Source organism: Epinephelus fuscoguttatus, linkage group LG11 (assembly GCF_011397635.1).
Source record: "Epinephelus fuscoguttatus linkage group LG11, E.fuscoguttatus.final_Chr_v1".
Taxonomy (NCBI): Eukaryota; Metazoa; Chordata; class Actinopteri; order Perciformes; family Serranidae; genus Epinephelus; species Epinephelus fuscoguttatus.
This window is the reverse complement of record NC_064762.1, coordinates 30861812-30875970: the sequence shown is the minus strand read 5'-3', so window position 1 is coordinate 30875970 and position 14159 is coordinate 30861812. Positions and strand designations below refer to the sequence as shown.

At 39.4% G+C, this 14159-nt stretch overlaps 1 protein-coding gene across 1 annotated transcript; it reads left to right on the top strand.

The window, feature by feature from the left end:
- The first annotated feature begins 5630 nt into the window (after positions 1 to 5630).
- atf3 (activating transcription factor 3) lies at positions 5631 to 10527 on the top strand. Its single transcript, XM_049589983.1, has 4 exons — positions 5631 to 5748; positions 7024 to 7282; positions 7395 to 7502; positions 8000 to 10527. Exons 2-4 carry the CDS (start codon positions 7025 to 7027, stop codon positions 8315 to 8317), a joined length of 684 nt encoding a protein of 227 aa, XP_049445940.1. The 5' UTR covers positions 5631 to 5748; position 7024; the 3' UTR covers positions 8318 to 10527.
- The last annotated feature ends 3632 nt before the right edge of the window (positions 10528 to 14159 follow it).

The following is a 14159-nucleotide window of genomic DNA, read 5'->3' as shown; positions in this document are numbered from 1 at the left end:
ATTAAGTTGATTCAACTTAATTAAACTTTTTAAGGTCAAAGCAATTCATGTTGGTTGTTTTAAAATGATAAGGTTTGTCAGATTATTAAAGATTAATGGGACTGACTCAGTAAGGCCAGAGTTGAAACTACTCATAAAGATGCATACAAATTGTTACCTTAACTTTTTTAAGTTGAACCGGTGGATTCTTTTTTATAGTGCAGACATCATCTTTTAAAAGGTGCCTAGAACTGAAATTTGGATTATGTTTAAATGTAAAAACTCCTGGTTCAAACATAAATAATTTAGTGTCGGGGCTGGCTTAAAATTTTAAGTTGACTGAATTTGAGAGGACAAGTTGAATTATTACAAAATGAATTCAACTTGTCTTCTCAAATTCAGTCAACTTAAAATTTTAAGGCAGCCTGGAAACTAACTTTTATTTTATTTTTACATTTGCACATAATCCAAATTTCTGTGCTTTAGGCACATTTTAAAAGATGATGTCTGCACTATAAAAAGAATCCACTGGTTCCACTGAATTTGAGAAGACAAGTTTAATTAATTTTGTAATAACTCAACTGGTCTTCTTAAATTCAGTCAACTTAAAATTTTAAGGCAGGCCTGACACTAACTTTTTTTAAGTTAAAACAAATAGTTTATTTTTGTGAAATGATAATTATTACAGACAGCCATGTTGCCTGAGGAGCTTTTCATATATCAACAATTCTAACAATGTAATTTTGGACAAAAATCAATTAATTTCAATGGAAACACAACAATCTGTGGATTTACTCACAAAAAGGAGCACATGTGTTGAGTTCAGTCACATTTAGCTTTCCTCTTCTCTTTTACAGCTACTGACAGACAGAATTACTTTGCAGATTAAGATTTTTTTAAACATAGCATATGATAAATTGAGAAAATATGGAACTATGCTTTGGTTAAACTATCCAACAATATAAAGTAGTTAAATGTGCTACACCTTGACCAGCTGTAACTTCAAAATGCTGCTTATGTGTAAAAGCATCAGTAATAGATAGATAGATAGATAGATAGATAGATAGATAGATAGATAGAACCAGAACCAGAACCAGAACTGAAAACATAAAGTAGCTTTGACTGAGGCTCAGACACACAAAACGTGCACTTCGTGGTGTGTATTATATGATTCTATTGCTATCTAGAATTCCAAAGTGTCTTCTTATCTTTTGTATGACGTTAATTCTGAATAACTAGGTTTAAGTATGTACCTTAGGCAACAATAAATCTGAGACTGTTTCCACTTGCTTTTCCAGAGAGCAGGTATTTCATGTTTGCATAACTCAACCTATATCCTCCATGTCCCAGATTTCGTCTTATCTCCAAACCCTCAACCCTTTAACCTCAAGCTGAATTTGTTTAGTCAGCAACAGGTGAACCTGGGTGTTTTTTTCAAAGGTTTCCACTGTAAGGCCTGCTGTATTCCTCAGCAGGGAAACACTGTTTGGTCAATTATTAACTGTTTTATGGCTTTTACTGTTGGTAGGCATGCACCATGACATCCCAGTGACGCAAACACACCCGAACACATAGACTGTGAAGGCTTTCTGAGTGGAAAGTCACCATGGTGGTGTTTTCAGCACCCTGTCGAGGCATCCCTGGAAACAATGCATGACCCAGGGTGAATGAAAACACACACACACACACACGCACACACACACACACACACACATACACAAACACTGGTGGGGGAGGTGGACATTTCTAGATCTGTCATGGCAATCATACCACAAAGTCATATTTCCTGTTGTACAGTTAATTTCGGGTAAGGCCGTGAATCCTCATGATACCAACATATACAGAGTGCATTTTGACATTTCACAAATTTCAAAACTCCTTAAGCAATGCTGCTTCTGAGAAAGACTGGATACAGAAAGTGAAAGTTTAAATAGACAGAAGAAACTGGAAGTTTCTAAATTACAACAGTCCAAGGCTTTGAGCTGGAAATGGCAGGAAATGGGTGATGAGGAAGGAAGAGAAAAAAAGAGGTTAATACAAAAGAGGAAAGAGCTCTGTATGATCTACATCTACTACTACACTTACTACTTATGATACAACCAGTGGTCTTACTTCATGTTCTCAAAGGTCATTCTCTGCTTAAAATTTGTCGTCAGAGAATCAACACTCCCTCTGTGAGTTGGAAAAGTGTTCATCAAGAGTTTATAGGTGCTTCCTTTTACAAAGAATAAAATATAGAAGGGGTGGTCACAGCTTCTGAGCATATTTTAGTTGAACACAATATGTTTGTTGTAATATACTAAGCACATTTGGATGAACTGCAGAGAAGACAATCACAGTGCTGGAATGCTTTGAGAGATGCTGGGATTTTTTTTCCCCTTAGTGTGAAACCCAACCTGTTCTCTTTCCCAGGTCGTCAAATACCAATGCTTTGTCACGCCCCTGTCTGATAGTGACACACAGGGCACCCATTGGCGTATCTATGTAACACACAACTGAAACACATAGTGAAACGCTCATGGTTAGGTTTAGGCAACAAAACTACTGGGTTAGGTTTACAAAAAAGATGTTCTGGATTAAGATAAGTTTGTTACATAATGTTAACATTACATTAATATGTCACATGAGTGACATCAGTGCACGACGACAGTACGTAACCATGACATGATGCTAAAACACTTATTCTTATTTACACACAGGACACAAACTGTGGTCTCCTGGGTGAAAGTCCAGTTTTATTTGACCCATCCACCTCCTACTACTCCATGTGGACGTTCTCACTCTTTATACTATGTCAGTTGCTCTTAGTGTCAAGTATTGCCACAGAAACCTGGTCTCACTCTGAAGTCCTCGAAATCTGGCACTTGGGCAGTGACTTGCGGTGTCAGAAACCAATGAAAAAAGGCGTCCTATAATCCTATAATGTCGGCATGATATGCGGCTGGTTGCAGTTATCATTTAATGGCACCCAACAGCGTAAGGGGGAAACGCGGTGGGACAAGGACAAAAGTTAAGGCAGTAAAAGACAAAGGGGCGGATGGGAGGGGTGGTGGATGGGTCCAATAAACTGCGACTTTCACCCAAGAGAGCAGTGTCCGCGTCCCGTAAGATTCTGAAGCCAAACCCTGTTCTTTTTTCCTAAACCCAACCATGTGTGTTTGTTGTGTTTGAGATTGTGTGTAAATGTTAAATTTCCTGTGAAAACAGGAGTGTATCTCGAAAGAAGAGGACTTGACCCCGAATCCCAGAACGTCAACAACCAATGCACCTAGGGTACCCTGCACATCATATATGGACATGGAAAGTCCATGACCAAAACGTCAATATGTGACAAGGTCGGAATGAGAATGTGTTGGCCTCATATGGGTTTACATTGGAGTTCGCTGACAGCTCAGTGCGTCTCATAAAGACGCTAAAGGGTGACTTTGGTGTCGATATCACATGCTGAGGGGTGTCAACAGTAGTTCCTGACACAGTCCAAGCTCTCTGATAAAAAAAAACTGTCCAAAAACCTAAACAGAGAGGAAGGGAAATGAAAAAATCCATAGGTGAGGAATTATTTCTCCTGCACATCTACTAATTATACTGATTATGCCTTAATGTGATTACTAGTGAAGCAACTACTGTATACCAACTTCTAGTACCACTATTCCGACTGGTAATAATGCCACTATTGACAAAACTACTACTACTCGTGTACACTTACTACCACTATAAAAAGAACTACCACTTCCATTGCCACAAGTATAGTTTAAGTATAGAATAAATTCAGTGTATTGAAAATCAAACTCCACTTCTGTAAAAGAGACTCTCCTACCATATCTACTAGTAACTTCTAACTGCATTAGCATCTCTCTTAAAGCTACTACCGTTGCCTTTTTCTAATTGTAATGATAACAGTGTATTTTTAGGGTAGAAACCCTCTCTTAGCTCCTCCCAGGAAATCCCCGTCTGCCTCAGTAGGTGAGTAAACAAGATGAACCGATTAAGACCAATTAAGATACAGAGGAGTAGTAGGTTACAGCAAAGCCATTTGACTGCTACAAAATGTTTTCACAAGCAGCTTGTGTTCAGTGAATTCAGCTTTAGAAGAAAACATGTAAAATTATATTGTCTTTACCTACCGACCAGCTGATCCTCAGGATAGTTTCACCTCTTGGGAAGGGTCACTTCATTTTAACAACAACAAACTGATCAATTCGCTTCTCAAAATCAGCTGAAGGAAGGAATACAGCCCATCACACTTCATCTGCCCTGGCTCTCTGTCTAACCTCGTAGCTATATACCCCGGCTGATGAGATGTAAGCACAGAATAAATAACCGCCGTGTGTCACTCAGCTTGAACAGCGTTATTCACTCGTTAGTGAGGAATGACTGGAATGGAAATCCATGTCAGTGTCAAAACAGGGAGAGGAGAGCAAGGGGAGGACGGAGAGGACTTAGTTTATACTCATTTGTAGTGATTTAATGTGCTTTATTCAGCTTTATGAATGTTCTTCATATGATTAGAAACTTAAGTGTGAGGGTGTGGGGGAGAGGAGGAAAGAAAGGAGGAAGAAATACTGAGATAAAGTGAGAGAAAGGGAGAGAAGGGATGAGAAAGAAAGGAAAGACTGGCAGAGAGAGAGAGAGGAAAGGGACTAAAAGAAGAAAACAATGAGAAAGGAGGAAGACTGGGACAAGGAAAGAATAAGTAACAATGAAGGAGGAGAAAAAATAATTTGGAAAGGGGGATAGGTATGGACATGAGAGGACAACTGAAGAGGGGATGAAATGAAAGAAAAAATAGGATGAGGGAAAGAGAGAAAGTGGCATGATGAAGGGATGAGAGAAGTATAGGCAAAAGTTAGAAAAAAGAGTGAGGAAGAAGAGACAGAGGGGACGGGTGTATGGGGAGAAAAAAGAGGTGGGAAAAGGGAAGGAAAGAAAAGAGGAAGAAGGAAAGAGGGATGATAGAAATGAAGTATGAGAGGAAAGAAAAACTACAAAATGGGAAAGGGAGAGAAAGAGGTGAGATAATGATGAAGAGATGGGAAAGAAGAGGAGGTGAGAAAAAAGTGAAAAAAAGGAGTTGGGAAAAGGGGGAGGAAATAACGGGAAAGGAAAGGAAAGGAAAGGAAAGGAAAGGAAAGGAGAGAGCGGGAAGAGGAGGAAAAGAAGGAGATGAACAGAGACAAAAGAGAACAGGAAGAAAAGGAGGAAGAAAAGAGAGAGGAGATCAAAGGATAGAAAAAAGTAAAGAGAAGGAAAGAAGGAGGGAAGGAGCATAGGCAAAGAGAAAAAAGACAAGAGGAAAAGAGGGATGGATGGAAGACGGAGGAAAAAAGAATATGAAAAGAAAGTAAACACAAACATAATGATGGAGTGATCTACCTAGGAAAGGAGGAAAAGAGAGGAGAGGAAAGAGCGAGGAAGAGGAAAAGACCGGGAGGAGATGGAGGAGGAGAGCAAGGGGGGGGTCTGTCCTGTTATGGCAGAGCAGCTCGGGGTTGCTCGATTGCATCATCGCAGGATAAGCCTTCTATAAATAGGATGACGTCACCCCCCACTGCTCTCCCTCCACCCTCCCCTCCGCGCTCACTAGTAGCATTCCTTTTTGCGTCACGAGGCCCCACCCCCGTTTTGTCTGCTTATAAACGGGTGATGCAATGTATCGGCCACAGGCGCAACTCAAAGCAGCGACAGGGAGCGAAACAGAAGGAGTGAAGCCAACTATACGAGATTATATTCTCCGGTGCATCTGACCCCAGTCAGTCACAGCTTTTACAGGTAGGTCGGACTCTTGTATCCGGGGGGAAGGTTTGTTGGGGAGGACGGACGGTGTTGTCTTCAGTCCGTGTTGGAGCGCTGTTGTCCCGGTCAGTGTAGCGGAGAAGTGCCGCTGCTGTCCCGGGACACTTTACCAGAACTTTTTAACTTGTTTTCATCCGTCAGATTAAATGAAAATGTAAAGGATAAAAGCGTTTTGCCACAAATTTAAGCAGTGATTTGTGATTTTAAAGTTTATCTTTTTTTATTTATAACACTTTGAGAGATTTTACTTCCTCTGCTCGATCTTCGTAATGCATTATAATAACTTAGAAAATATATTTGCAAGATCCAATTAGGGTTTTCTCGGCATGTCCGATTTGTAGATTTTGTGAGTTAAAGTGATGTTTATGTTATTATCATTTTTAATAATTGGAGAAATATTATGGCAATAAAATAACTAGGCTAAATGAAAAATTAAGTAACAACAACAAAAGACAAAACAAGCTGTGTATCACTTGCAATGTTATATTCATTAAAAAAAATCAACACAATAACTCTCTAATAACTATGACACACTGTGGAAATATAATATAGAATAACTTTTATTTTATACACTTTATGTGCCTGTATCAATGTGTTTGTTTTGGTTTCACAGAGCTGACATTAACATCATAATCATCATAATCATCTTATCAAGCTGCCAGTCATAACTTGCCATGAGTCACTCTTCTGTTTGGATAATAAACATTCGTACCTGTGAATGACTCTTTTTAATTATTTATGGCGTTTTTCCAAATTATTTGTTGAACTTCAGGTGGCTCTCCACAAAAGCATATTTGACTCAGTGGCCATAAATTGTTCCTCCTCCCTCTTTATGTTGTCTTAGATAACATGTAATCTTGGGATTTAAACACATCCTACAGCTTTTGTTTGTCTTTCATAATTGTGCAATGTTTGATATCTGTATCATTATTACTCAGCAAAAAACTTATCTGTGGTTCTTAATAATAAGTTTAAAGTGACTTTTACATGCTATACTACAACAATAACTTATTGTCTGTTTGTTCTACTTAATATTGGGATAAACTGGCTGTGCTGGATTTGTTACTCCTTTACGTTATCACTTTAATATCTTTATAGGCACTTATCATATTTTGTATTGAGCCTAGAGAGACTTTGATATTATATATTATATATTTGTTAATTGTAGTATTTGTATTTTTTTATGTGTCTTGAGCAAAGTCTCTGATTCTGACTAACATGATAATAATCGGTTGACTCTTGTGTTCCCAGAATGATGCTGCAGCACTCGGGTCCCTCGCTGGCCGATATCAGCTGCTCCGCCCTGGTGCCCTGCCTCTCCCCGCCGGGCACACTCACCCTGGACGACTTCACCAATTTCACACCCATCGTGAAAGAGGAGCTGCGCCTGGCCATCCAGACCAAGCGGCTCTCAAACGGGCTCAGCGTTGACATGAGCTCCGATGGCGCCAGCTCCAGCTCGGACCGAGCCTCGGAGCACCAGGCGAGTGGATCTGGAGTCAAGAGAGAGGTGAGGCAGAGGGAAAACTACAGCATAGTCATCTGTTGTTTTGACACTGACTGTGTGTTTTACAAACAAGAGGTCAAATATTGACGGTCTATATTATCTCTCTGGTTCTCAGTTAACACCTCAGGAGCACGAGAGGAGGAAGAGGAGGAGAGAGAGGAACAAAATTGCTGCTGCCAAGTGCCGCAACAAGAAGAAGGAGAAGACAGAGTCTCTGCAGCAGGTACTTTTCAACTTCTATTCTTAAAGTTTTTTGAGAGTTTTTTTTTTCCATAGAAAAACTTATTTACTTATAACTTATTTTACTTATTTTGTTAAGCATTTTTCACACAACAAAAAAAACTCTTAAATTGCATTGAAGAAGAAGCTTTGAAAGATATCTGAAGACTATATCCAGTTGGAGTTATGTTGTAAATAAACACAGTTTTTAACTTTATGTTGTTGCGTCAAGAGTCAGCTCTTAAAATCTTTTTAATGTAAAATCAGCAAACTAAAATTTTGCTCATGTAGAATTTATCTGTTGTTAAAGAAGTTAAGCTTTTTCTACCCTGAGCACTTGGTTGCTCCTGTTCAGAGATGACTCTGTATTTTGCCCATGCTGTGAAGTCTGTGGTGATTTTCAACATTTTTAGACAGCCCAAACCACAAAAAAAAAGCCAAACACAGCGTTAACGCTGTAAAAGTGCAGCATGAACAATCTCCTCCCTCTCTCTTCCTCAGGAGTCAGAGAAACTAGAGAGTGTCAACGCTGACCTGAAGGCTCAGATCGAGGAGCTGAAACAGCAGAAGCAGCAGCTGGTGTACATGCTCAACCTGCACCGGCCGACTTGCATCGTCCGAGCCCAGAACGGCCAAACCCCTGAGGATGAGAGGAACCTCTTCATCCAACACATCAAGGAGAGCACCTTACAACTCCACAACCTCACCTCCTCCACCTCAGCCACCTCCACTTCCTTGTCCACATCCATCTCCACAATAGCACCTCTAGAAGGCGGACTTTTGACCCTTGATCACATTCACTGTCCCAGTCACCTCTGAGCGACCATGTGTTTATGCCACTTTTCTAAGACTTGCAATGCTTCCATCCTGCTGCCATCGATGTAGCACAGACTGTTCGAGAGGCAGGTGGAGCTGCCACAGAGACTTACGACCTGAGAATGACAGTGACATATAATAAACACCATTCGGATGTCTCATGCACTGTCTATAAAGCTGCTATAGAGAGAGAGAGAGTGGCATAAAGTGACCTCAGCACCTCCCACTCCCTGAAATCGTAGCTGCTGATTGGACAGGAAGTGACACACAATGGACAGCACCTTGCCATGCATTATGTATTTCACTTTATTTTTTAAACATTACAACCAGTCAGGGCCAAGGACAGATGCCAAAGCACTAAAAAACAAAACAAAAACTTTTTTTTTTTTTAAATTTACTGGTATTGCGAATAGGTGAAAATCTCATTTAGTGTCCGATTTTTGTACCAAAGTGTGTATTCAGGGTGATTGAGGCACATATTTTAACTGTTTGCCCACAGAGAAAGAAGACGCAGATCAACTGTGTGAGTGTGTTTGAGCTGCAAGCCACAGGCTTTGAAAAAGACATTATTTGTGCTTATTGTATGAAAAATGGTATATTTATTTAGTAACTACTGTATTACATGTCATTGTTGTTTCAACCCTGTCTGCTTGTCCTTTACATAACATGAACTACTAAATTTGCTGCTACTACTAACCACTCAGGACCTATGTTGGCTGTAGAAGGGGTTTTTTTGGCTTAATTTAAAAAAAAAAGTCAGGTTGTTTGCTATCAGGGTAGCAGTAGCAGTTACAAAAGGGAAATGTATTTTGCAGGCAGGGTTATAATTCTGCACTTAGTGGAAACGTGTAGTAAAAAAATTACATTATCATCATATATGCAGACGATACTTTACTTTTCTCAACAGTTTGAATTACGCTGACGAGCAAATTTGTTCCCAAAAATGATAAAACTGTATAATTTCACAAGTACACTTTATTTATCACTGCGTTCCCTCTTAAAGTAAACAAATCTAGTATTGCTTTTTACATCTTCTGTGACGATAAAGCTTTGCAAGTACGATTGTTATTTTTCAGTCATGTTTTCTACCTGAAATCTTGTATATTGTATCGACTGCGCATTAACTCTGTGCTACTGTATGTCAACACCGGATGCCTCCTTTGGTCTTGACAGTGCAAAACAAAACAAAAAAGATTGTTATTTTCTAAAAATGTATTTTTTATTAATAAGATTTGGTTTGGAAGTTGTGTTCACTAGATATCATTAGCTAGGTATCAGAAGTGTTGCATCAGCTTTCGGCTGGTCCTTTAACGCGCCTGACTCTGAAGTTATGCAAGATGATGTGATATTATACTGTGTGTTATGAACTTGATCAGTATCCAGGCTTCAACTCACTGCCAAATATTTCACTCTCTGTGGCCCATTCGCTTTAGAGTGAAATTATCCCTCAAGAGACCTGCGGTTTATTGCACAAACAGAAACTGAGGGAGTGTAATGAACGAGAGTTAAGGGGCTATTTTCCTGTCAATTACTAATCATAGCATCAATCTACAGTGCCCATCAATAGCCAAACATCTGCGAGCAAGACACTGAAAACCTCTTCTCCTTCAGTCATTGCAGTTCACCTTACAGCTAACACGTCAAAGGGCAACTCTGCTTATCAGTATTTGAATACTTCTCAGTAAGTAAACATTTGACATCACGGTAGCAAAAAAAGAGTTTAAGATCACTTTAAAAGTTTTGTCGCTACTGGGATATATTTTCAGTTCATAACAGAAGAGTAATAATCTATGTATGAACAGCACATTACTGTCATGGTGAGGACTGAAGTTTTACATTTATGTTTGCATGGTGGAAGGTTTATATTGTTAGTATTGTGTGTGTTAACTTAAGAGTCACACAGTTAAAGGGACGCAGGCGTTCATAGTGTGTATGTTGTTTTTGTGGTTGTTCATTGTCCTGTTGCTAGTCATGGCTAGATAGCTAATAAGCACTGAGTTCCATGTGTATGTATTCTATTGTGCCTACTTCTACTGGAGGCCGTGTTTTTCTCTGTAGCTGCTCGACTGTCGGAGCATTATAGCCTAAAAGAATAAACTGTAGGCTGTCAGGTACAACTGCACTGCTACTACCAATGTGTACTTCCATCTTTGTGATCTGTCAACTTTTGTTTTTGATACTTTGTTAATTAAAAATATGTATTGCAAACGTAACTGTTCATGGTGTCATTTTTTGGAAAAAGTCTGGTAATACTTTGGTTTTAAAGGATCCTATCCCTTTGATAGCGATCACATTAAAAATAGCAGTCTAGCAGAGGATCCCAGACCCCCATTTCATCATTTCATGAGTGTGTGTGTCCCCCAATGTTGAAAAAAAAAATCAATGCCCAAGGTTATATCAATCCATTAAAAATTAATGCACCTTTTTATGGGCCACACCCCCACCCCCATAGACATAAAGACATAAAGAGTTAATATGCTGTTCTATGGCTCTTGACCAATCTTTCTACAGAATCCATAAGCCATTTCGAAGTTATGTGCCACACCCACTGCTAAACTAAATCTAAACTAAAATAAAAAGTAATAGACAAAAAACAACAAAAAAAGTTTTGTCTTGAGATGACAGGCTTAAATTATTTCAGGTCAGGACATCAACCCTGCAATTTCTTGTACAAACACATAAGAAAAGATATCAGGAAAACCACAGTGTTTCCTCGAAGTACACAAGAACAGCATTCCAAGATAAGCACAGGGAACCTGCTGTCAGAAAAAAATACCTTTAAATTAGAATTTTGTGCGTCATCCCCTCAGACATGCCTTTTTTTCCGCAAGGAGAGCACCTTGTAACATAAACATGAGTTCACCTACAAACTTCCTGCCTGTGAGCTCAGAGCAACAGCCTCTGTGCTGAAGAGAGACACGACTGGACATGCCCACTGTGGGCATAAGGAGAGAGTGAGACAGACAGAAAAACAGGGAGGGAGGGAAGGAGGGAGGGTATGACTTAATGTTTGTTATCTAGGAAATACTGTTCAAATCACAACAAACCCACCGGCCCAGACCACCACTGGGTGCACACTCTGAATATTTAACCACTTTTCAGTTTGTAAAGGGTTAACTTTTACAAAACTCTACCATATCATTAACCAAATTTGGTAAAAATTTGAATTAAACAGATGTGTTTAAAACAGGCTGTTTGTATGTATACCTGTGAAAAGTAATGCACCACAATTCATATATAACACACATAATTAGGAAAGCTGCAATCACGTCACCAATGTGCTGACAGGAGTAAAGAAGGAAGTAGTATAAAGACTGAATGTCAGTGTAAGCAGGCAGGTTGGGGTGGTGGATAGGTCAAACAAACACAGGACCTTCCCCTCAGACAAGAGTATGCAACCTGCGGCTCCAGAGCCACAGCTCTTTAGCGCCCTTCTCCAGTGGCTCCCTAGCACTGTTAAGCTATGTTTATAAATTCATTTTATGCTAACATAATCTTGTGTCGCTTAATTTGTGAAGTTTCTATGGTTGTGTATGACGGAGGATTTTGTTTTTGCCACTTGATGTCAGGAGAGGAAAGATCGCCTCCAAAGATATCCACAGTCCTCTTTATATCTACACAATGCAGACATCACTAGAGTCCACTGGTTACAATCATACAAATTGCTGTATTGTTATATGGTGCAAAATCTGATAAGGTGTGTGCAAATTTTCCATTTGCCTTCTTTGCCTCGCTCAGGAAGATGCTTCATCTTTTCATGTCTTGGGTCAACATCACTGTAGCCTTTGTCAAAGTTAGACATCATTTGAATCACTCATTGCAGCTGAACAATCATCTCTGACGTGGTTTTGCCACAACTGGCAATTTGCTAATATTTAATGTGAAAATTATGTCACTTCCTGTGTGGCAACTCCGGTTTAAACACAGTCTATTGGCACTGTCATGTTGCAAGCTGCTACCCAGAGTAATGTGCCTGAACAGCAACACATAAGCAGTGAGTACATCCACATCAAAGATTACAGCCTAAACATCTTCCAGAACTCAGAATAAGTTATAGCCTTCAGCATAAACTCCTCACCAACATGCTAGATAGGTGGAGTTCACAACGCACAGGGTTTCAACAATCACACTTAAGTTGCTGAAAGTCAGTTTAATGGATGTTTTTATGATGTGACACTAATTATGCAATTACATAACCAGCTAATTGGCCTGAAGTGGTACACCCCACCCTTGAAGCTCACCACCATTAAAGAAACACTGGGAATAACCTGATTTAGGTTTGCCGGTTTCTGCTTAAAAGTATCATCATCATCTCACATGGGTTTCGCTTGAACGCAAAGGTGATGTAAGGAAACACCGAAACACGTCAGCGCCATTTGACTTTGTATCCAAGTTTCTGTAGTATTTCTATTTAATTCATGGTTGACTCTCCCTGGATAGCAAATCATCCTTAGTTTGTTCTCCAACTTATGAAGTCATTTTGTTTAATGTTGAGTCCTAAGGCTAATTTCTTTTCATTAAAGCATAAAAGAAAAGAACAAAGTTCAACAAGTTCATTTTCATAAGACTACGCTGTGGGTAAGATCAACAACTACCAAGCCACAGTGTGAGAACATGGGCGGTGCTCTGTTTGCTGGAGGGAAATGTTTCAACCTGCCTTAATATTGTTTGATACACAAGTGGTATGTTAATTACAACATATCCAGGAATCACATCCCCCCTTCTGCTCTCCTCTGGTTTCTTCCTCTATCTGTTTTGAGACCATCCTTAAAAATGTTGGCTTTGCAAATGTGACATTTGTAGCAGGCCTTTACATTTTAGTATATTCATCAAAAATAATGGTTGTGGTTTTGGCTAAAGCTAACCATTAATGAAGAAACAAGACTACCTGTTATAATATTGTTATCTATACTGATGTTTTTTCTTGTAATAGGCTCAACTTACTCTTTACTTTGAGAATATGGAGGAGAAAACACGATTATGAAAAAGTAGATAATATTTCGTCTGGTTATGGCATGCTTTCAGGGGTGAGCAAAGGTTCAGCTGTCTTTTCTGCAGGCTTTAATTAAATAGTTTGATGTGAATGCTGGGAGCTGAAACGTTGGTGGCATGAACAGGATCTGACATGAAGGTGTTTGTAATGTAAATTAGCCTTTTTTTCCTTCATGATGAGAAATCCTGCTGAAACACAACTCATTAGATCTTTATTCCAAGAAAAAAGTGTTTTTATAATAATGGCCCCTTCCCTACTCCCCCCACTAGCATCACCACTTCCAGCAACCTCAGAGCACACCTATCTTTGAACTTGGCCCTCATTTCGATCTGAACAAATCTCAACAAATACATTTAACAACAATAGTAAAAAAGACCAACGATAAGACTTAAAACAGAGGCAACTTATGACGAGGCACCATTAAGTAAAAGCCAAGCAAAAAACATATGACGTAAGGTTTCTTTTAAAAGTGTCTACTAAGATGGTGTCCCTCAGATGCTCAGACAGATTGTTCCATAGACTTGGCTGCAGTGGCTTAACGCTCATTCTCCATGGATTTTTGTGGAAATTAGTAGGACAACCAGCGTGCCAGCAGTAGAAGATCTGAGGGACCTGCTATAGGTTCATATCTAAAAGGCATGTCTGAGAGATAAGCTGGTGCCAGGCCATTCAGAGATTTAAAAACTAATAAGAGAATCTTAAAATCTATCTAAAAACTGATAGGCAGCCAATGCCATGACTTTAACATCGGAGTTAAATGTGCTTTCTTTGTGGTCTTCATCAGTATTCTGGCTGCTGCATTCTGAACAAGTTGTAGGCGGCCAACAACTTTTTTTAAGAAGACCAAACAGG

Coding starts and splice junctions, on each gene's coding strand:
- atf3 (XM_049589983.1), top strand. CDS start 7,025: ATGATGCTGCAGCACTCGGGTCCCTCGCTGGCCGATATCAGCTGCTCC. Junction 7,283..7,394: donor GATCTGGAGTCAAGAGAGAG/GTGAGGCAGAGG, acceptor TCTGGTTCTCAG/TTAACACCTCAGGAGCACGA. Junction 7,503..7,999: donor AGACAGAGTCTCTGCAGCAG/GTACTTTTCAAC, acceptor TCTCTTCCTCAG/GAGTCAGAGAAACTAGAGAG.